This window comes from Vigna umbellata, chromosome 1, assembly GCF_029865625.1.
Source record: "Vigna umbellata cultivar VRB3 chromosome 1, Vumbellata_1.0, whole genome shotgun sequence".
Classification (NCBI taxonomy): Eukaryota; Viridiplantae; Streptophyta; class Magnoliopsida; order Fabales; family Fabaceae; genus Vigna; species Vigna umbellata.
The window spans coordinates 67,156,166-67,177,419 of NC_142165.1; the positions used below are offsets into that span (position 1 = coordinate 67,156,166).

Consider the following 21,254-nt stretch of genomic DNA (forward strand, 5'->3'; position numbering starts at 1 on the left):
TCCTTTGAGTTAATTGCAATCTAGAAGGTAACATCAACTCAAAGTATGATTTTGAAGTATCCAAAGAGAAGTTTAAAACATTGGAAGAAAGAGTAAATTTGAAACATTCTTATGATTAAAAGTGGGAATTAAGAGAGATGAATTAATGCTAAATTGAGAAAAGTTCAAAGATTTTAAAACTCCGTTTATCATGTCAGATTCAATTATTTTTAGGAAGTGACAAGTGCCTTCAGTAACATTTTCTCTTTTTCTCTTCTTTCAATCTTTTCTTTTTCTCTCATTTCCTTCTCTGTTTTTTTCTTGTTTCTCTTTCTCTCTTTTCTCATGGTCCTTCTTCTCTCTTTTCTTATCTTCCTTTCTCTTTCTTTTATAACTAAAATTAAAAGGAAAGAAACCAAAACATACCAACCGGATAAAATCGCTTTCCAACTTACAACAAATGCAGAGTAGTATGGGTCTACCAGTTAGATGGCCAAAAATAATAGAGTAGCATGTTAATCCATTGGTCATATAAATCGATAATATCGAACATGTCCGAATGATAGACATTTGGTGTGATTAACTACTTTAAAAACACTTTAACACAAATCAACTAAATAATTATATTAAGGTATAATTAGGCTGTAATTATGTTAATAATAAATAAAATTTATTATAATTTATATAAATAGGATATCCACATAAAGTTGTTTACAAAGTTGATTATTGTATTTAATATCCTTGTACTCGGATGCCTACTAACTTAAAACAACATGTGCTTGAAAATCCAATTATTAAAAAAATGAGAGTATGCAGTGGACCCACGTAGAAACAGTTATTAAAATTTAACAAAATAAACTAGAAGGAATTTTAATTCCTCTAAAATTTTCATGAAATAATATATGAAAAAACCAACCAAAGATGATGAATGAGCTTCCTCTTCAGTTCTCAATATTGTTTGGGAATCAACACCGATCAAATATGGTTTGGTTAAGGCAAACTACTAAATGTATTTTCGTTGCTATTTACTTAATTTTGGAGGCATGGGTGTAACCCATTGTATTTTTTTTTATGGAACTAGTTGTAAATTTGTTAACATTACAAAAGTGAAGTCCGCTTTTGTATCATCTTTCTTCCAAATCTGGGTTTTTTCTTTTTAATTCAAATTCCAACATTTTTTTCCTCCGTTTCACTTTTCTCCTTTCACTCTCTCCAAATCCATACATACACAATAAAAGGAGGAACAACAAATGGGGGCGTACAGAGCCGACGACGATTACGATTACTTGTTCAAGGTGGTTCTGATCGGCGACTCCGGCGTCGGCAAATCGAACCTTCTTTCTCGATTCACGCGAAACGAATTCAGCCTCGAATCCAAGTCTACCATTGGCGTTGAGTTCGCCACCAGAAGCATTCGCGTCGATGACAAGGTTGTCAAGGCTCAGATTTGGGACACTGCTGGCCAAGAAAGGTATTACACAAACGCTATTTCATTCTCTTTCTCCCTCTCTTAATTACTTTTATCACTATCCTCTTTATTTATATGTGGGTGTGTGAGTCGATGCTTGTGATTTGATTTTTTGCATTTTGGGCAGGAGGTATGAAAGTAGGAATGTATGCTTTATGTGGTCTTTTGAGGTTTTACGTTATTGTTTTTTTCATGCACCCTTTTTGTGTTGGCGACGTAATTAGATTGAGGATGTAGTGAAATTTGAAGCTTTTATCATGCTTAGGTGGCTTTTGTAACGGAAGTCGTTGTAATGGATGTCTTATGTTATTATTGTGCGTGCGGCTTTTTCTTTCCAATGAAACGTAAAATCGTGGCATTTTGCTCTGAGCTTCTTGGTGAAATGAGCTGGATTGTTTTATTTGTCAGTTGTTACTTTCGGTGAGCTTTAAGGTTGAGTTTGATGTGCCAACATTACGATGTTATGGTTTTCATTCTCGTAGCTTCTTTAAAAAGAAGATGGAGTTGCTGGTTACTTTGTAAGAGACATATTTTCTGAGTAATGAAAGAATTATGAAGATAATAGTGTATTGTATCCCACGATGGTTACCAATGTCTGGAGTTGTTAATGACAAGATAGTGAGAAAGAAAGTTGATATGATATGTTTCTGACTAATTGATTAGGGTTATGTGAGGAATTGGATGGTGGGCAGCTTTTGATGAACTTGAATTGGTTTCTACTAATGAAACATGAATTTGGTGGAAAGTGGTATAACTCGGTATATCAGGTTGGTAATTAAAGTCAGGTTCAATCTGTTTCCGATTTATATATAACTGTTGTATATTATGTTATGTTTAGCTAGCACATCAGTTGGTGCCAAATGTCAACATGAATCGATTTTAGTTCATCTGAATGTGTCTATTTTTCTAAACTATGTTGTGCATCCAGAAACCATGCATAATTTCCAAATTGTTGTGTTTGATTTTTTTTTTGTTTCAAAATGGACAGAAGAGAATATGTTCCCTTCTGTTCTTTGCGAAACAAAGTTGGAACTCAGGCTTCTTTTGTAACTTCATGATCTCAGTATATCTTAGCTACCGGCTATTTGTGGAACTTGCTATTCTTTGTTTGCGCCTAAAGGAAATTATATATATATAATAAATGTATTTATAGGTTGAAGGCATGAGAAAGTGTGGGAAAGAAAATTAAAACGTGTGACATGTCACTGCTAAGATGTGAAGATTTTCTTCCCTACCATTTAAGATTAATATGTTAACATGCTAATGTTATGGTTGTAGCTGTTGGTTAGATACTGGTAATAGGGTGGGGAGTTGTATTAACCAATGAACGACGAAAGAAATTAAACCAACTGGACCAGTACTATCATGATGAAAGCTTGAATTATTTGGTAATATGATGGCTGAAAAGAAAGTCAATGCAGTAATTTTGTTAGCAAACTAGTTAGCGGGACAGTTATAGTTGCAACAGAAGTAGCCATTGAGCAGCTCCTCAAATTGGTTCCGTTCTAATGAAACAGTAATTTGGTGGAAATTGTAGGCGGAACTTGATGCCTGTTTGATTTTCTTCTCACTTTTTGGTTTTATAAGTTGTTTGAAATAATTTTACATTACTCAACAATCAATTTGTCATCCAAAATCTATTAGGTTTGAAAGTTGTGTTCAAAATTAAGTGTTTTAAAAACAGAAACCGCAGAGGAATGTTCTCGTGATGTCTCTTCTATTTTAATTTTGCTTAACCCCTCCATCAAATCCACACTCTGTTATAGCTTGTGCCCCCTTCGTCACCTGTCTTAGCAAATCTTGTTTAAACTGTAAGCAGTTTTGGAGTACAAAATTCAAATCATATAGTAGTCAACCACACACAATGATGTTGCTGGCGAATATGTGGGCTTTGCAGCTACTCCTTTGTTTGTGTCATAGCTGGACCAGCTCTTCAACCTGAGGCAAAATGGTTGAGTGAAGAGGTGTGGTGGCTGTGGGATAAAGAAGCTATTTTTTTTTTCTTTCGGTTAGTGGAAGTGAGAGCTGATGGAGAAACTAGAAAGATGCTATTTTGTTTGGGTGAGCTCTTTTCTATACTGCTTCAGCACAATTGAGTTGAAAATCACATGACACTCTGAGCCATTACAGTTTTGTTTCTAACAAACTGGTATGTTTCTAAGGACACTGATCCTAGTTGTCTAGTCCTGAAGACAAAATATAAGCAGAGAGATAAACATCATGCTTGAAAAAGGATAACTTAAAAGGAGTTTCTCACAAAGTTTTAGATATGATGAAATTGAAAGATCTAAGGCTAGTCTTCCTTTCTGGGTGAACTATTTCGATTATTCATCATCATTTATCTTCCTAATTAGGCTGCACTACAATCAATTGCCAGAATACTGTGCGTTTTTCTTTATGAAAACATATTTATGTGTAAGCAAGCTAGTAGTGTTTATACTCATGTCGATTGGGAAATCCTAACAAGAATCGTCTGTAGTAGCATAACCTAATTCTAGATCCCATGTAAATAATGATCTGTCGTTTATTTTGTATTTTATTAACCAATTTAGTTCTTTTTCTGTATACTGAAGGTACCGAGCTATTACAAGTGCATATTATCGTGGAGCTGTTGGTGCTTTACTAGTCTATGATGTTACGCGTCATGTTACTTTTGAAAATGTGGAGAGATGGCTAAAAGAGCTGAGAGATCATACAGATGCCAATATTGTGGTGATGCTTGTAGGGAACAAAGCAGACCTGCGTCATCTGCGAGCAGTTTCCACCGAAGATGCTACAACTTTCGCCCAGCGAGAGAGAACATTTTTTATGGAAACATCTGCCCTCGAATCGTTGAACGTTGGAAATGCCTTCACAGAAGTGCTGACTCAGATCTATCATGTTGTAAGCAAGAAGGCCCTTGAGATTGGAGACGATCCAGCAGCTTTACCGAAAGGGCAGACAATTAGTGTTGGTTCCCGTGATGATGTATCAGCTGTGAAACAAGGTGGATGTTGTTCTGCTTGAGTGTGTAGTACAAGTCAGTCTCTGTATTTTTACTTTTAAACACATGCCTTGTTTATACCATGTAGAGATTCACCTCACAACATGAATATGATTGTTTAAAGAGCATCAAACTTTAGTTTCTGCTTCGGTTTGTAGAGAATTATGTTTGTATCCGCAAGGGCCGGACGCCGTACGGAAGGATCCATATGAGCGGACGCCCAAGCTAATTGGGCGGATCTCCATGCGGACGAGGCGGACGCCCATATCACATGGGCGGACACGACCAGCAAAACCGGACGCCGTACGGAAGAGCCCACATGGGCGGATCCCACATGGGCGGATCTCCGCGGACACGGCCAGCAAAACCGGACGCCGTACCAAAGAGCCCACATGGGCGGATCCCACATGGGCGGATCTCCGTGCGCGCGAGACAGATGCCCATTTCACATGGGCGGACGCCCACGCCCGCCAAAACACTAATCAACATGACTTAAGAAAAAGTAGCCTGGCTTAAAGGTAAATAGAAATTAGAAGCTATCGGGCTGTTTTGGGCCGTGATTAACTTTTCACTAATCCCAAGCCCATAGCGAAAACTATAAATACAGGTCCACGGTGAGTGGTAGATAGGTTACATTGAATGCACATTTATTGCTACTACTGAAAATAGCCACTGCTCTGAAACTGACTTTGGCATCGGAGATTCTTTTGTAGGTCTCCACCCCTCCGGATCAAGAGGAGAGCCAAAGCGGGAGGAGAAGATCCGCCACGAAGACAAGATCGCGGGAGGACTTGGAAGACTTGGAACCGCACAGCCCTACACATCCGAAACATTTGGCGCCCACCGTGGGGCCGTGTGATTTCAAAAACTCAATGGTGACCACAAGAAACCAGGGCACGGACGACCCGGTGGAGATGATCCGCGCGTTGCAGCAAAAAATGGAAGAGATGCAGCAGCGTCACGAGGACGAATTGGCCGCCGTAAAGGCCGACTACGAAGCCCGGATAGCCCAGGAGGTCGGGCGGATAGATGAAGGAAAGCAAAGGAAGGATAAGGAAAAGACGGTAGCGGAAGAAAGCCCACCCGCAGATACCGAGTATGATAGAACCTGGAGGCCTACCGGGTCCGAGGCGGAAGGAAGCAAGGCTAAATCGGTGCATGCGGAGAGCGCTGCCGAGGACGGACGAATGATAGTGAAGTCGGAACCGTCGTCCACCTTGTTACTCCCGTTCACTCAGAACATCATGAATGTCCAAATTTCGGAGCAATTTATGGCTCCACAATTCAAAATGTATAACGGAACAACGGACCCTGCCTCCCATATCCAGACGTTCTCGAACGCAATGGCGTTCCGAACAGGCAATGACGCCATCTGGTGCCGAGCGTTCTCGCTCTCATTGGAGGACGAGGCATTGGAATGGTTCAACACCCTCCCCCCTAATTCGATAGAAAATTTCGCCGGATTAAAACAACTGTTCATTAAACAATTTGCGGCGAGCAGCACCCAAGACTTGACCGTATTCGAATTAATGACCCTCAAACAGGGAAAAGACGAAACACTACGGACGTTTATGGACAGGTACCAGAAGACCGTCCGTCGGGTAAAAAGCCTAACCCCAGAGCTCGCCCTTCATTACATCCTGCCGGCCTTAAAGCCAGGGCCGTTCAAGGATAGTGTCTGCAGGCGAGCACCCAAAACAATGGAGGAGCTGAGAGAAAGAGCAGCTGATGAAATAAGGGTGGAAGAGATGAAGCTCTCCTATAAAAAAGAAACTCAAGAAGCCAGGGGAGAGAGGACGGACAGTAATAAACCCGCCAATTCTACGGGAAAAACGTTCGGCCCTAGGCCCCGGGAGCAGAAGAAAGGACCTCGCTTCCAACAATATACGCCCTTGAACGCCTCAAGGGAGAAAATTCTCCGAGAGGCCCTAAGTGCAGAACTGATAGTGGAGCATGAGGGACTCCCAACTTCGAAGAGCGCTGACCGGAGCAAACATTGCTCCTACCACAAAAACATGGGTCACAGCACCGAAGAATGCTGGACCCTCAAGGACAAAATAGAAGAACTCATCCGGGCGGGAAAGCTTAAGAAGTACGTCCGAGACGAGCGCCCGTCGCAGTCAACCGAACGGTCTGCCCAGAGACCGGCCTACCGAAAGGATAAGCCGCGGAATCCCCGAGCGGAACGACCCCGCTCCGAAAGGCGCCCGAGCCGAAGTCGAAGCCGCAGTCGGGAACGCCCCCTGAGAGGACACATTAATACCATTTCCGGAGGATTCGCGGGAGGAGGGTCATCTTCTTCCGCCCGTAAACGCCACGTTCGGGCCCTCCAATCCGTCCATCTGGTTGACAAGCCGCGTCGCTCCATGCCGCCCATCACCTTCTCGGACGAGGACTTTCACGCCCCTGATCCCGACCAGGACGACCCAATGGTCATAACGGCAGAAATAGCACGGTACGGGATAAGCAAAGTCCTGGTTGACCAAGGAAGTTCGGTCAACATCCTTTACTGGAAGACTTTCCTACAAATGGATATCTCAGAAGATCTGATCGTTCCCTACGATGGGCAGATAGTAGGGTTTGCAGGAGAAAGAGTTGACACAAGGGGATATGTGGAGTTGAGGACGAGGTTGGGGACCGGACGGTCTAGCGAGGAGAAGAGGGTCCGGTATCTGCTGGTACAGGCCAATACGTCATACAACGTATTGCTCGGAAGGCCGTGCTTAAACGCTTTTGGAGCAATCGTCTCCACCCCCCACCTCACGATGAAATACCCCTCCGAGAAGGGGACTATCTGCACCGTCAGGGCGGACCAGAAGACGGCCCGGGAATGCTATGCAGCAGGGCTAAGGCTGCATGTTCGACCGGTAAAGAGGCGGACGGCAGGTTCTGAGGTAGCCATGGCGGACCTCGACCCGAGGACCAATACCGAGGACCGCCTGGAACCCATGGGAGAAACCCAACCTATCCTGATAGGGAGGGAGCCCGCCCAGACCACACTCATCGCCAGGGAGCTGGACCCTGAAACGGAAAATGAGCTGAGGGCACTCCTTTGGAAGAACCGTGATCTTTTTGCGTGGACGGCAGCAGACATGCCGGGCATTCATCCTGCAGTGATGTGCCATAAACTCTCGCTGTTCCAGAACGCTCGCCCCGTGGCCCAGAAAAAGCGAAGAATGGGTGAAGAGAAGCGTAAAGCCGTGGCAGAGGAGGTGGAGAAGTTGAAGAGAGCTGGTTTCATCCGGGCAGTCACCTACACCACGTGGCTAGCTAACGTGGTCATGGTGAAGAAGACCAACGGGAAATGGCGCATGTGTACGGATTACACGGATCTGAACAAAGCCTGCCCGAAGGATTCTCACCCCTTACCCAGCATAGACGCCCTTGTGGACGGTGCCTCTGGGTACCGAGTCCTAAGTTTCCTGGATGCATATTCTGGGTATAACCAAATACCCATGTACGGGCCAGACATTGAAAAGACAGCATTTATCACGGAGAAGGCTAACTTCTGTTACGAGGTCATGCCGTTCGGCCTGAAGAATGCGGGGGCAACCTATCAGCGCTTAATGGATAGAATATTCCGGGACCAGATAGGCCGGTGCATGGATGTTTATGTTGATGACATGGTGGTCCGGTCGGCGGACGGAGGAGGACACATCCAAGATCTCGAGGAGGTTTTCCGCCAAGTTAGGAAATTCGGCATGCGCCTAAACCCCGCAAAGTGTACATTCGGGGTGGCAGCCGGAAAGTTCTTGGGCTTCATGCTGACATCCAGGGGAATCGAGGCCAACCCGGACAAGTGTGACGCGGTACTACAAATGCAGAGTCCGGCCACCATTAAGGAAGTGCAGAGATTAGTCGGACGCCTTACTGCTTTGTCCCGGTTCATCCCCAAGTTGGCGGAACGGATGAGGCCGGTCCTACGTAAGTTGAAGAAAGGGGCCGGTCCGTCATGGGACGACGAGTGTGAGCGAGCATTCAAGGACGTCAAGGTCATCCTTAGCAACCCACCGGTCATGAACCGCCCGGTCCCAGGGGGAGATTTACACATTTTCTTGGGAGTGTCCGAAACGGCCGTCAGCGCCGTATTGATGCAAGAACGGCCTCAGGCGAGGCTAATCTACTTCGTGAGCCGGACGCTTTTAGATGCAGAAACCCGGTACCAGCGGGTGGAGAAGGTAGCTTTGGCTTTATTGCACGCGTCCCGAAGGCTTCGTCCTTATTTTCAAAGCTATCAGGTGATAGTCCGGACAGACTTCCCAATCTCCAAAATCCTCAGAAAGCCGGACCTAGCGGGACGGATGGTGGGATGGGCGGTAGAACTCTCAGAGTTCGGTTTGCGCTACGAACCGAGGGGATCAGTTAAAGGCCAACATTTGGCAGACTTCGCGGCCGAGTTACCCCCGTCCGGCCAAGATAACTGGGATTTGTATGTAGATGGAGCATCCGGACGTACGATCAGCGGGGCCGGCATCGTACTTGAAGGCCCCAATGGATTCTTACTGGAACATTCCTTAATATTCAAATTCAAGGTATCCAACAATCAAGCTGAGTACGAGGCTCTGGTGGCCGGCCTAGAATTGGCAAAGGACATGGGGGCGAGAAGGATAACCTGCCGGACTGACTCTAAGCTGGTAGTGGGCCAAATGAATGGCAACTTCCAAGTCAGAGAGGAGCGCCTCTTGCGGTACTACCAGCGAGCAACGGAACTCGCAAGAGCGTTCGATAAAGTCGACATACAGCACATTCCCAGAGAACAAAACACGAGGGCAGACATACTGTCTAAACTCAGTTCGGGAAGGGAGAAGGGACAGTTGACTACGGTCGTACGGCAGGTCCTACTCCAGCCCTCAGTAGAATGCTCGGCGGTATCCCGGGGAGGACAAGACTGGCGCGCCGAAATCAGGGAGATCATGACCCGCCAGGATGAGGGGCGGACGGTAGGTCCGGGCGAAGCCAAGAAAGTGGCCCGTTATCTGGTCATAGGGGATGACTTGTACCGAAGAGGCTTCTCCTCCCCCCTCCTTAAATGCCTGGGGTACGAAGAGGCGCGCTATGTCATGGACGAACTTCACAATGGCGTCTGTGGCCTCCACACGGGTTGGAGGACGTTGAAAGCCCGGTTACTAAGAGCCGGATACTATTGGCCTACCATGGAGGCGGATACGAAAGCGTTCGTCCAGAAGTGCCTCAGTTGCCAAGCGCACGCCAACCACTCTCACCGACCGCCACACGCTCTGAATCCAATATCATCCCCTTGGCCGTTCGCCCAATGGGGAATGGACATTGTGGGACCGTTTCCGTTAGGGCGGGCGCAGAAGAAGTTTCTTTTGGTGGCGGTGGATTATTTCACCAAGTGGGTAGAGGCCGAGCCCCTGGCAACCATCACGGCCGCCCAGGTCCAGAAATTCTGTTGGAAGTTGATATGTCGCTTCGGCCTCCCCCGATCCATCATCACAGACAACGGCCGGCAGTTTATAGATGAAAAACTCGCCGAATTCTTCAAAGGATTGGGGATCAAGCACATTACCAGCTCCGTGGAGCATCCCCAGACGAACGGTCAAGCCGAAGCAATGAACAAAACCATAGTTTCGGAACTTAAGCGGCGTTTGGGAGAAAGGAAGGGAGCATGGGTGGACGAACTGCCCGAGGTCCTATGGGCCTATAGATGCACACCTCATGGAACCACAGGCGAAACCCCTTTCAACTTAACTTATGGTACTGATGCCATGTTGCCGGTTGAGCTGGGCGAACCGTCCTTAAGGCGAGAGGTCGAGGACCTGAACCTCAACGATCAAGAGTTGAGAATCGAATTGGACTCCCTGGACGAACGGCGTGACCGAGCGGCGCTGAGGGCCGAAGCATGCAAGCGCATGGTGGAAAGAAAATACAACTCCAAGGTCCGGCCAAGAAGCTTCCAGGAGGCGGATCTAGTATGGAGAAAAGCGGGAGACGCCCGCCGAAACCCAGCTCATGGAAAGCTAGCCGCCAAGTGGGAAGGGCCGTTCCGAGTAATGGAGGCCCTGGGAAACGGAGCGTATAGGCTGGAGCGCATGGACGGACGTCCCATCCCTAACACTTGGAACGCCACGCATTTAAAGTTTTATTTCAGTTAACTTCCACGGCTTGATGTAATGTACCCCCATGGTTAATGAATCAAGTTCTATTTTCTCCTATGAAACTAACTTTGTTTTGTAGACATCTAATTCAGAACGAGCGTTCCAAAGAGAACGACTCTCAGATTGGTTGGGCGACTAAGCGAAGAGACGTCCGCCCTACCAAACCCAAGCTGGCGAACGAGCGTTCCAAAGAGAACGACTCTCAGCTTGGTTGGGCGACGAAGTGAAGAGACGTCCGCCCTACCAAACCCAAGCTGGTGAACGAGCGTTCCAAAGAGAACGACTCTCAGCTTGGTTGGGCGACTAAGCGAAGAGACGTCCGCCCTACCAAACCCAAGCTGGCGAACGAGCGTTCCAAAGAGAACGACTCTCAGCTTGGTTGGGCGACGAAGTGAAGAGACGTCCGCCCTACCAAACCCAAGCTGGCGAACGAGCGTTCCAAAGAGAACGACTCTCAGCTTGGTTGGGCGACAAAGCGAAGAGACATACGCCCTACCAAACCCAAGCTGGCGAACGAGCGTTCCAAAGAGAACGACTCTCAGCTTGATTGGGCGACGAAGTGAAGAGACGTCCGCCCTACCAAACCCAAGCTGGCGAACGAGCGTTCCAAAGAGAACGACTCTCAGCTTGGTTGGGCGACAAAGCGAAGAGACATACGCCCTACCAAACCCAAGCTGGCGAACGAAGCGTTCCAAAGAGAACGACTCTCAGCTTGGTTGGGCGACGAAGCGAAGGGACGTCCGCCCTATCAAACCCAAGCTGGCGAACGAGCGTTCCAAAGAGAACGACTCTCAGCTTGGTTGGGCGACGAAGCGAAGGGACGTCCGCCCTATCAAACCCAAGTTGACGCAAGAACGTTCCAAAGAGAACGACTCAGCCTGGTTGGGCGGGCCATGAAGCGAAAGTTAAACATCTAAAAGCTAAACGTCGACATCCGCCCGGGAAAAGGAGGCGTCATTCCCCCAGGCCGGACCGGTACTAAAGCAAGTTCTTTGTAGGAATAAAAGGCGCACAAAATATACGAAACAGGAAAAAGCAACTGTGTATTAATCACTGACGCTAAAACGCGCCGATTTACAAAAGGACCGCCCGGCCAACTTCTGGACAATCCGAGATGTTGGGCGGATGGTCACAAGATACACCAAAAAAAAATTAAAAGAAAGAATTCTAAATGTTCTTCCCGGCTGCAGCCTCTACAGTCGGCCCGTCTTCTTCAACAGCATTCAGATCCATAAGGACGCCGTCGAAAACGTCCTTCTCTATATCCACGCCCAAAGAAAACGGATCCTGGATGCCCGCCAGCAGAGTTACCTGACGAAGGGCTTTGTTGAACCCTTCCTCATGTTCAAACATAATGGTCGACTCCAACTCGGCAATCTGCTCCTTGGCCTTAGTAACTTCAAGAGTGAGCTCCTCGTTGGTCTTAGCACGATCCGTTTCGACCTCCTTTAGGCGGGCTACCTCCGCCTTCAGCTGGCGACCTTCCTCCGCCAAGCGCTCCTGTTCGGCCTGGGCGGTTGCCAAACTTTCGGCGGCCTCCCTCTTGGCCTCCTCAAGATCGGCTTCTAACTGCTCGATCTTCTTATCATATTCATCCTGGTTAAGGACCATCTGCTCCAAGGTCAACTGAAGGGAGGCTGCATTTTTCTTCTCCTTGTCGAGCTCGGCCCGGACCTCCGCCACGCCAGGGCGGTCAGCAAACTTTCTTAGGTACCAGGCCAGAGCGGATGTCCGGGTAGACATCTCTAGCATGGCGTTGGTTAACTCCAGCTCGGACAAGGGTTCAATGAGCGCCCGCTGAGAGGAGCTCATGTGGAATTTTTCCCGGTCGCTCATGCTGAACTCCGGGCTGAAAACGCCGCCAGGTAGGGGGACGGCCAATACCCTCTCCCGCTCTTTCTCTTTGCCCTTGTCCTTCCGGGCTTTCTTGGAAGCTGACCGAGACGAAGAGCCCTCTTTGTCTTGGCGTCCCTCAGCAGTAGGATCTTTTCTCTTTCGAGTAGGATCCGCGGAGGTCATGGCCGCCCCAGACGTTGGACCTATTTGGACGGCCGCCTGCTCAGGTTGATGCTCCCGGATTCTAACCTTCACGCCTGAACCCCCGGCCTTACCAGCGGGGGGGACCCGTCCAGTTGGAGCGCCGGCAGGAGGAGGGCGCGACACTGCTGGAGCACCGGTTGGCCGGGCCGTCGACGAGTTGGCACCGGACTTCTTCCTGACGGTGAGGAAGTTGGATTTGCGGGGGCCCGGAGTCGTCATTAGTTCTGCAAAAAACAAAGAAATTCAGAAAAATTAACGTCAGTATGCGAAAAACGAGCACACCTAATGTGACAAGACCATACCGAACGCCTTTGGTCCACAATCCTCAAGACTAAGGCATTCAACCAAGTGGCGGGCGGAGATCCGGCGAGGGAGGGTGTTAATGGTGCGCACGGCCTCTCGGTCGGGTGCTGTCAAATCCCCGATGGAAGTCGCCCGTATTCGTCGAGGGTCTTTCGTCCAATAGAATGGGAACAGCGGCCTCCCTTCACCATCGGAAAATTCGTGGAGGCCGGCCTTGTCAACGATTATTTTAAAATAATGTTGCTTGAAATTTTTAAAGGAATCGGAGAAGGGGCGGAAAAGGGTCCTGTCCCGCACCGAATTAAAAGATACCCAACCGCCAGAAGAAGAAGGGCGGACTTCGAAATAGTAAAAGAAAACTGGGATGGTGGGAGTGACACCCACTGCTGAACACATCGCCATAAACGCCTGCACAGCCGCCCACGAATTGGGATGCAGCTGCGTCGGAGCCACATTAGCTTCCCGAAGAACGGCCGTTTGAAATTTAGTAAAGGGCACCCGGACGAAAAGATGGGTGAAGAAGGTCACGTACATGAAGAAGAAATCATAAGGACTAGACCGCCCATCATGAAAGACCCTTTCGTTCAACAAAGTCACCCCAGCACGAATTAACCTCGAATCCTCCATATCCCGTACGATATGGGTATGGCGGATCCGCCATTCCAAATCCTTGCGGTAAGCATAGCAGGAAGCATACCGGCTGGGAACGACGGGAGCCAACTCCGATATCACCGTCCCTTGACCATCCGGCTCGAAGGGCGACCCGACTACACGAATACCGCCTTTGAGCAAGAACAGAGGCACACCGTGAAATATCCGGTCGTTCATCGAGACCGGTGACCCAGGGTCCCCTCCGGAAGACCCAACCGCCTCCTCCAAAAAATGAGAAGAAGCCGAGCTTAGAGAATCGCCGCTGTCGCCCCGCGCCGACCCCTCCCGGACTCCGCCCGACGACCCACAACCTGACTCAATGGACATAGATGCCATTTATTACCTGAGGGAAAAAGAATCTTGAACTCTTGAGTAATGAAGATAATTGAAGATGACCCGGTTTAAACACTATTTATAGGGAAAAATTAGTAACCGCTGGATGTATCCTGGCCGTCTAGATTCGGTACAACCAACGCTTCAGATTTGGCGACGCTTCAGCTCTATCCGATGGGGACGCGCCACGTGTTTTCCCGCCTAAAATCCGAATTCAAAAAGCCCACTGGATAAAGCCCAATTACGGGTTCCCGACCCCCACGCGCCGTATCCAAAATCCTACGTTCACTACGTGCACTAGGACTTGGGGGGCTTGTGTACCAGAGAGTGTCGGGCGCCGTACAAAGGACGCCCGAAATACCGAGACGCCCGAAATACCGGGCGCCGTACGAAGGGCGCCGAAGGGCCAGGCGCCGTACGAAGGGCGCCGAAGGGCCAGGCGCCGTACGAAGGGCGCCGAAGGGCCAGGCGCCGTACGAAGGGCGCCGAAGTGCCAGGCGCCGTACGAAAGACGCCCGAAATACCGGGCGCCGTACGGAAGGACCGTCCGGTTGTCCAACGACCGCCTACCCAAAGATATACCGGAGTCCACTCCGGAGTCCACGGCGACTTACGACAATACCTATACGCAATCGTAGAAGGCACGCCGGAGGCTCATGCGTTGAAGAGCCGGCCAAGGATTGAACCTAGACCCGGTATAAACTCTCCTAACCCTTTTGTAGCAGGGAAAAAGGCCTACCAACCGGGCCGAACCTCTTTATAAGAAAAACTTTGAAGAACTCACAAGGAATTCTACCATCACAGAGCAGCCCGGCACGACGGCCACTGCATCAAATCTTGTTTGTTAGGCAAATCTTGTTTGTTAGGTGACCCAAAGTCCTACGTTCACTACGGGCACTAGGACTTGGGGGGCTTGTGTATCCGCAAGGGCCGGACGCCGTACGGAAGGATCCATATGAGCGGACGCCCAAGCTAATTGGGCGGATCTCCATGCGGACGAGGCGGACGCCCATATCACATGGGCGGACACGACCAGCAAAATCGGACGCCGTACGGAAGAGCCCACATGGGCGGATCTCCGCGGACACGGCCAGCAAAACCGGACGCCGTACCAAAGAGCCCACATGGGCGGATCCCACATGGGCGGATCTCCGTGCGCGCGAGACAGATGCCCATTTCACATGGGCGGACGCCCACGCCCGCCAAAACACTAATCAACATGACTTAAGAAAAAGTAGCCTGGCTTAAAGGTAAATAGAAATTAGAAGCTATCGGGCTGTTTTGGGCCGTGATTAACTTTTCACTAATCCCAAGCCCATAGCGAAAACTATAAATACAGGTCCACGGTGAGTGGTAGATAGGTTACATTGAATGCACATTTATTGCTACTACTGAAAATAGCCACTGCTCTGAAACTGACTTTGGCATCGGAGATTCTTTTGTAGGTCTCCACCCCTCCGGATTAAGAGGAGAGCCAAAGCGGGAGGAGAAGATCCGCCACGAAGACAAGATCGCGGGAGGACTTGGAAGACTTGGAACCGCACAGCCCTACACATCCGAAACAATGTTCAATATTAGGCAGATATTTTTTAGGAAACATGCACATTCGTTTTGGCAGCTTTCCCATTTTTGTGCATTTTAAGATATTTAGTTATTTAATGTCCAATTTATCAGTGTCGTCGTTCTTTTCTAATCTTATCACCTCTATTTGTTTTCTCTTCCTCAGTTCTAGGAAGCAATGCTTTTTTTTTTTTATAAAGAAACAACCAGCAAATAGGCTATGTTTAACGCAACAGCAGGGTGAATTTGAATAAGCATCCACAACAACTACGTGAACGTCTAGGATTAGAAGAGAAAAACTGTATGAGTTAGAGTTGTGTTACTTGCATACACCTTGCACTTGTTCAAGTTTTTATTATTTTCTCTTCACCAGTTTAATTGTAGAAATTTCAGAGATGTCATTTACATGTTACGTGTGTGTATATGTAACATTACTCCAACTCGTATTAATTTGTGCCTATCAGCATTAACTAATGTCCCAAGCATAAAGCCTTTGCACACTATTGTTCATTAGTGGAATATAATCATAAATCATTTTTTTTTAACTCATCCTCTTTGAACTATTGCATCGATTCAACTGTGAACATTCCTACTCGGATGCACGACTCCACCAACTGATCGAACCTCCAAATACGACTTTAATTATTATTATTAAGAGATCGTGCCACACAACTTTGTCTTATTTTAAGTGTACATGTAGAAGTCATGTATGCATATACAATGGTTTATAATATTTTTAACTTTTAAAGAGAAGACATGCATAGTATAAATGTAAAGTTAACTTTTTTTTTATTGAAAATGAAATGAGTTTTACTATAAAAGTGCATTGATATCTAGAGGTGGAAAATGTGACATGCAAGCTCAATTGTTCGAAGATTGACCATCAAGTTTGATGTAGAAGAATATGAAAGATCCACTTTGATAAGAGTTCATCCTGTATTTTAAGAGGAGGACAAAGTGTTTAAGTTAGTGTTTGATTAAGAAAGTCTAATGAAGATCTTTACTGGACATTAAGATAACTAAGTTATCTAGATGTAAAATTTCACTTCAAAAGACTCAAGGAAAATAAATAAGAAGATGAATTCAATATAACCAAAAGAAAAAAATACAAGATAACAAAGACAACATAAATTGTGGAAGCATAAAAAGGACAAAAGAACATAAAGGTAAATGGAATAAAAGATGTAAAAACAAGAAGGGGAAAGGGAAGAAAGGTGGTCACACCACTTCGGATACTAAGCCATCCTAGATAAATGGTGGTGTCACCACTTGAACCTTGGTTCAAGATAAGACTTGAGAGCTCAAGAGCACTAAAGAAAAGACTCCTTCAACTCTCTCTTAAAATGGTTGAATATAATAACTTTACTCTAAAAAATATTCAACCCTCTACAAATAATGGAGAGGCTATCTTAAGTAGGCAAAGAGAGGAGTCTCTTTGTAATTACAAAGAAAGTTAACACTATAGAAACTAGGGCAACTAAAAGATGAGAACTCTCCAAATCTATATGGGACCCATATAATCTTAAAAAGGTGCTCATATGGGCTTTCATGAGACAACCCATTAAATTGATTACTCTTAACTAGTTGGATTAACGCCGGTTTCACCTCCATGTTAGCTGCATTGACCCTTGGTCTTGCTATGCTATTGAAATGTTGAGGGCCAACCACATTGGTGTAATCTGCAAGAGTTTGTCTAACATTATTATTCTCCATCTCCTCAGTGTTATGGTGAGAACCTTGTGGTGAAGGTTGTAAAAGATCTTCCGGAGGAGGGAAAAGTTCTCTAGATGTACGAATTCTTCTCCTCCGTCTACTCTCGTCTAAGCCTTCAAGAAGAGGTTCCGAGATTTTCTTGCTTCTAGTTCGAATTGCTTCCTGCATACACAAGAAAACAAGTCCCTAGAAAAATTTGTTAGCACAAAAAGATAGAGAAGATATAAAATAAGAGATAAGAAGATAAAAGATAGAAAGATAGAAGATAAAATAAAAACAGAAAAATAAAAACAGAAAAATAAACAGAAAAATAAAAATAGAAAAATAAAAACAGAAAAATAATAACAGAAAAATAAAAACAAAAATTCAAAATTTGAAATTTAAAATTCAAAATTCAAAAACAAGTCAAAGATAATCAATAATCACACAAATAAACTAGTTAAACTACGAGTCCCCGGCAATGACGCCAAAAACTTGATGACAAATTTATGAATACCGAAAAACGGCCCCAAAAACTTGTTTAACCCTCGGCAAGTGTGATCGAATCGTATCAAGTAATAAACTCGGTAAGACCAAATATCGTTCTCCCAAAGGACTCACGACCTAGTTAGTTATATGATCTCTTGATTATTTAAGACTTGAGAACAAATTGTTATAAGTTTCAAATGCGAAAGACAAAAAGTAAACATGTATGCATGTGATGATCAATGGGAAAGAAGAAACAAATCACGTGAATTGAAATATGTGGATGAGTATGTTGTTGGGGCAATCATTTTCATCTTATCCACTCTCATATATTTTAGGAATTCATCATTATTTTCATCAATGTTAATGCCACTCTCTAAATTACCTTAAACCCGATGTCTCGGCGAAGAAAGCCTAATCATAATCACTAGTTTACAATGTCTTGTCTCCCTAGCAATTAATCATGCATTATAGTGAACGGAAGCTTAAAGGCACCCAACCATCATACTCCTATGTCTAGGTTTATACTACTGTTGGGAGAGTTTCCCCGGATCTAGATTTTACCGTATGTGTCCATATCAATAAAACCAATAATCATGACATCAAATGAGTTAAACAATGCATGCTTTGAGCAAAGAGGAAAAACCCTATCTAATGATGAAAGAAAGCATGTATCATAAATATGATGTTTAAACACAAAATTCCATATATGAGAGATTCAAAAGATTACATTGATTCCCCAACAACAAGAAGAGTTTAGTTCACCATATTCATGATGAAACTAGATTAAATACAATGAAAGAGTGAAAGATAGAACCCTAGAAAGTTGAGTAGGTAGCCTTAGCATCCAAGATCTTCCTCCGAGGGGTGGAAAGGTATGTGTTTGCTTCGTACTCTGCCAAAGATACAAACCCTAAGACGTCCTAAAGCTTATATACTATTCTAAAAATTACAGAAAAGTAAGCACAACCCCAAAATAATGGCGCTCAGCGGTAAAATACCGCTCAGTGGTAAGTACGTGTGTTGAATTCTTCCCCTCAGCTGCACTTTCACCCCTCAGCAGTGCCAATGAGTGTTAAGTAGTGCCGCTCAATGATAAAATGGCGTTGAGCGGTACTTGCGGCTTCTCTTCTTTTGCACTTTTTGAGTTCTTTTCTGATTCCATCTCTATTCTTCTTCACTTCTTTCATCAAATTCACCTTAAAACCTGCATAAAACACTGAAATCAAGCATAAACCTATCCAACTCTCTTATTTCCAAAAATATAAGCAAAAACATGATTCCAATCTAGTTTCTAAGTGTTAAAGGTTACTTTTAGTATCAATTTTAAGCATGAAAATAACAGTTTTTCAACTGTTATCAATTTCCTTGTTGAAAAAGTTCACTAAAGGTACAAATTTGATAAGACGGGGTGTGACTAGATTTGCCACAGCTTATTTAACTCTTGCTTGTCTTCATGAATTGAAGGCATCATTGTTGACCATGTTTAGCTCTAAGGAATGGAAGACAAGTAAGTTTGGAACTTCACAAGAAGGAAAAAAAGTAAAACATGTGGTATTAGATAGCCGATTTTGGAAGAATGTCTCCACATGCTTGAAAGTTGTTGCCCTTCTTATGGTTGTCTTAAGATTAGTGGACTCAAATGTAAAACCTGCAATGGGTTTCATTTATGAAGAAATGGATTGTGCAAAGGAGAAAATTATATCTAACTTTAACAATATCAAAAGGAGGTAAATTTTCAAACTTTTATTCATTCAATGTTTAATTACTTATGTGTGAAATTATTTCTGATATAGCATAATTGATGTAGTTATGAAGAGGTTTGGAGAATAATTGATGCTCGATGGATAATCAACTTCATAGGCCTTTGCATGCAGCTGCCTATTATCTGAACCCTCATTTCCACTATGAACCTAACTTTAGATGTGAAGATGGTGGAGAGGTGAAAGAAGGATTGCATATTTGCATGAGAAGATTGATACTAGATATGGCAGAAAGAAAAAAAATTAATTTACAAATTGTTGAATTTCATTATGCTAGGACTTTTGGGAATGGAAGATGCAAAGGAGTGTAGGAAAGAGTTAAATCCTGGGGAATGGTGGGAAATGTTTGGTGATGGAACTCCGGAGTTGAAGAGATTTGCTATTCGAATTCTAAGTTTGACTTGTAGTTCTTCTGGATGTGAGCGTAATTGGAGCTCATTTGAAATGGTAATTTAAATTATTTTTAATTTATAAATTTCTTTCTTATGTTTATATCTTCACTAAAAATATTATATTTCATTTTAGGTTCATACAAAGAGAAGGAATCGTTTGTATCAAAAAAGGATGAATGATTTAGTTTATGTGATGTATAACTCCAAGTTGAAAAGTAGACAAATTTGAAAAATTGTAGCTCTTCCATTTGATGACATTGAATCAGATGATGAATGGATAACTGAAGAGGCAAATAATGTTGTTGAGATTGAGCAAGTTGAAGGTGAAAATGATGGTGAAAATGTTCAGTTAGATGGAGCAACAACAGATCTTGCTCTATATGCTCTTGATCTTGATAACATAACATTTGGGAACAATGAGGATACACAACATTCATCAGAGGAAGAGTTAGATGAGGATGATGATGGAGATGATGATGCCATTATTAGAGGATTAGAGGATTAGACATAAATACTTTGACATTTCAATTTATGTTTTACAATATTTCTATGAACTTATGTATTTGAATTTATATAATTTTGTTATTTTATTTGAATTAAGATGTTATTTATATATTTTTTTCATGCAAAGTAAACTTTTACGAGTTTACAAGTCGAGTTTACTGAACTCTCACGAGTTTGTGTATACTCTCGAGTTTGATAACCTTGGTTACAATTATTCATGAAGAGTTATAACCATTCATGAAAAGTTATAATCATTTATGAAGAAATGTAACTAATTAGAATCTCGTATCTCTTGGATTTGAAAGTTGTCTGATTTCTATATAAAGGGATCTTGTGCTCTATTGATGTACACATATAAAGACTTTTTTTCTACATTTTGTCATTCACTTAACACACAAATCAATTCGTGAGAATTTTATTCTTGTTTGACGTTACTACTAAAAGTGAGTATTATCGTTGTATTTCTTCTTTATATCTCAAAAGCGGATTTCGTGGTCCCTTCACTCTTATAAGGAACAAAATATTACTTTTAGGAAAATGTATATTCACGCCTAGAAGATTATATCAAGTCTACATTGTTGTTCATCTTGCTTTCCTAAATTCTTAGAAAATTGTTCCAACAACACATAGGTTTAGGAAAAAAGAAATAAAAGGAAACAACCATTCAAAAACTAAAATTATGCTTGGCCACAAAAATCAGATGTCAGACTAGGCTGCCAAATATGTATGCAGTTATCATCTTAGGCTGAATGGAACAATAGTGAGAAAATCCTTGTAAGACGATGACATTTTTATATATTTGCACGTTGTCTCCCTAAGACTAGAATCTAGACTCGTAAACTTGAACGACTTTACTAGTCTAATAAGTTAACTAGCATTTTCACAACCGCAGTTGAGGTAAAAATAAAGCCAAAGCTGTGTAGCATTACCCATATAACAAGAAACAAGAAACTCGTTATGATCTGATAGTTTGCAACTGCA

At 44.3% G+C, this 21,254-nt stretch overlaps 2 protein-coding genes and 1 pseudogene across 2 annotated transcripts; all 3 read left to right on the top strand.

The window, feature by feature from the left end:
• Nucleotides 1–912: 912 nt before the first annotated feature.
• On the top strand, nucleotides 913–4,573 carry LOC124821772 (ras-related protein RABA1f-like). The gene is made up of 2 exons (XM_047293702.2): nucleotides 913–1,450; nucleotides 4,021–4,573. The coding sequence occupies exons 1-2, from the start codon at nucleotides 1,230–1,232 to the stop codon at nucleotides 4,451–4,453; spliced, it is 654 nt and encodes a 217-aa protein (XP_047149658.1). The 5' UTR covers nucleotides 913–1,229; the 3' UTR covers nucleotides 4,454–4,573.
• Nucleotides 4,574–4,764: 191 nt separating this feature from the next.
• Nucleotides 4,765–10,546, top strand: LOC148206122 (uncharacterized). Its single transcript, XM_088106652.1, has 2 exons — nucleotides 4,765–4,851; nucleotides 5,144–10,546. Exons 1-2 carry the CDS (start codon nucleotides 4,765–4,767, stop codon nucleotides 10,544–10,546), a joined length of 5,490 nt encoding a protein of 1,829 aa, XP_087962778.1.
• Nucleotides 10,547–19,096: 8,550 nt separating this feature from the next.
• On the top strand, nucleotides 19,097–20,274 carry LOC148206123 (uncharacterized; annotated as a pseudogene).
• The last annotated feature ends 980 nt before the right edge of the window (nucleotides 20,275–21,254 follow it).

Bases quoted from the DNA above. Each gene is read 5' to 3' on its own strand.
- LOC124821772 (XM_047293702.2), top strand. From the start codon at position 1,230: ATGGGGGCGTACAGAGCCGACGACGATTACGATTACTTGTTCAAGGTG. The intron at 1,451-4,020 runs GTATTACACAAA...TGTATACTGAAG, and splicing joins GACACTGCTGGCCAAGAAAG to GTACCGAGCTATTACAAGTG.
- LOC148206122 (XM_088106652.1), top strand. From the start codon at position 4,765: ATGGGCGGATCTCCGCGGACACGGCCAGCAAAACCGGACGCCGTACCA. The intron at 4,852-5,143 runs GTGCGCGCGAGA...ATTCTTTTGTAG, and splicing joins TCCCACATGGGCGGATCTCC to GTCTCCACCCCTCCGGATCA.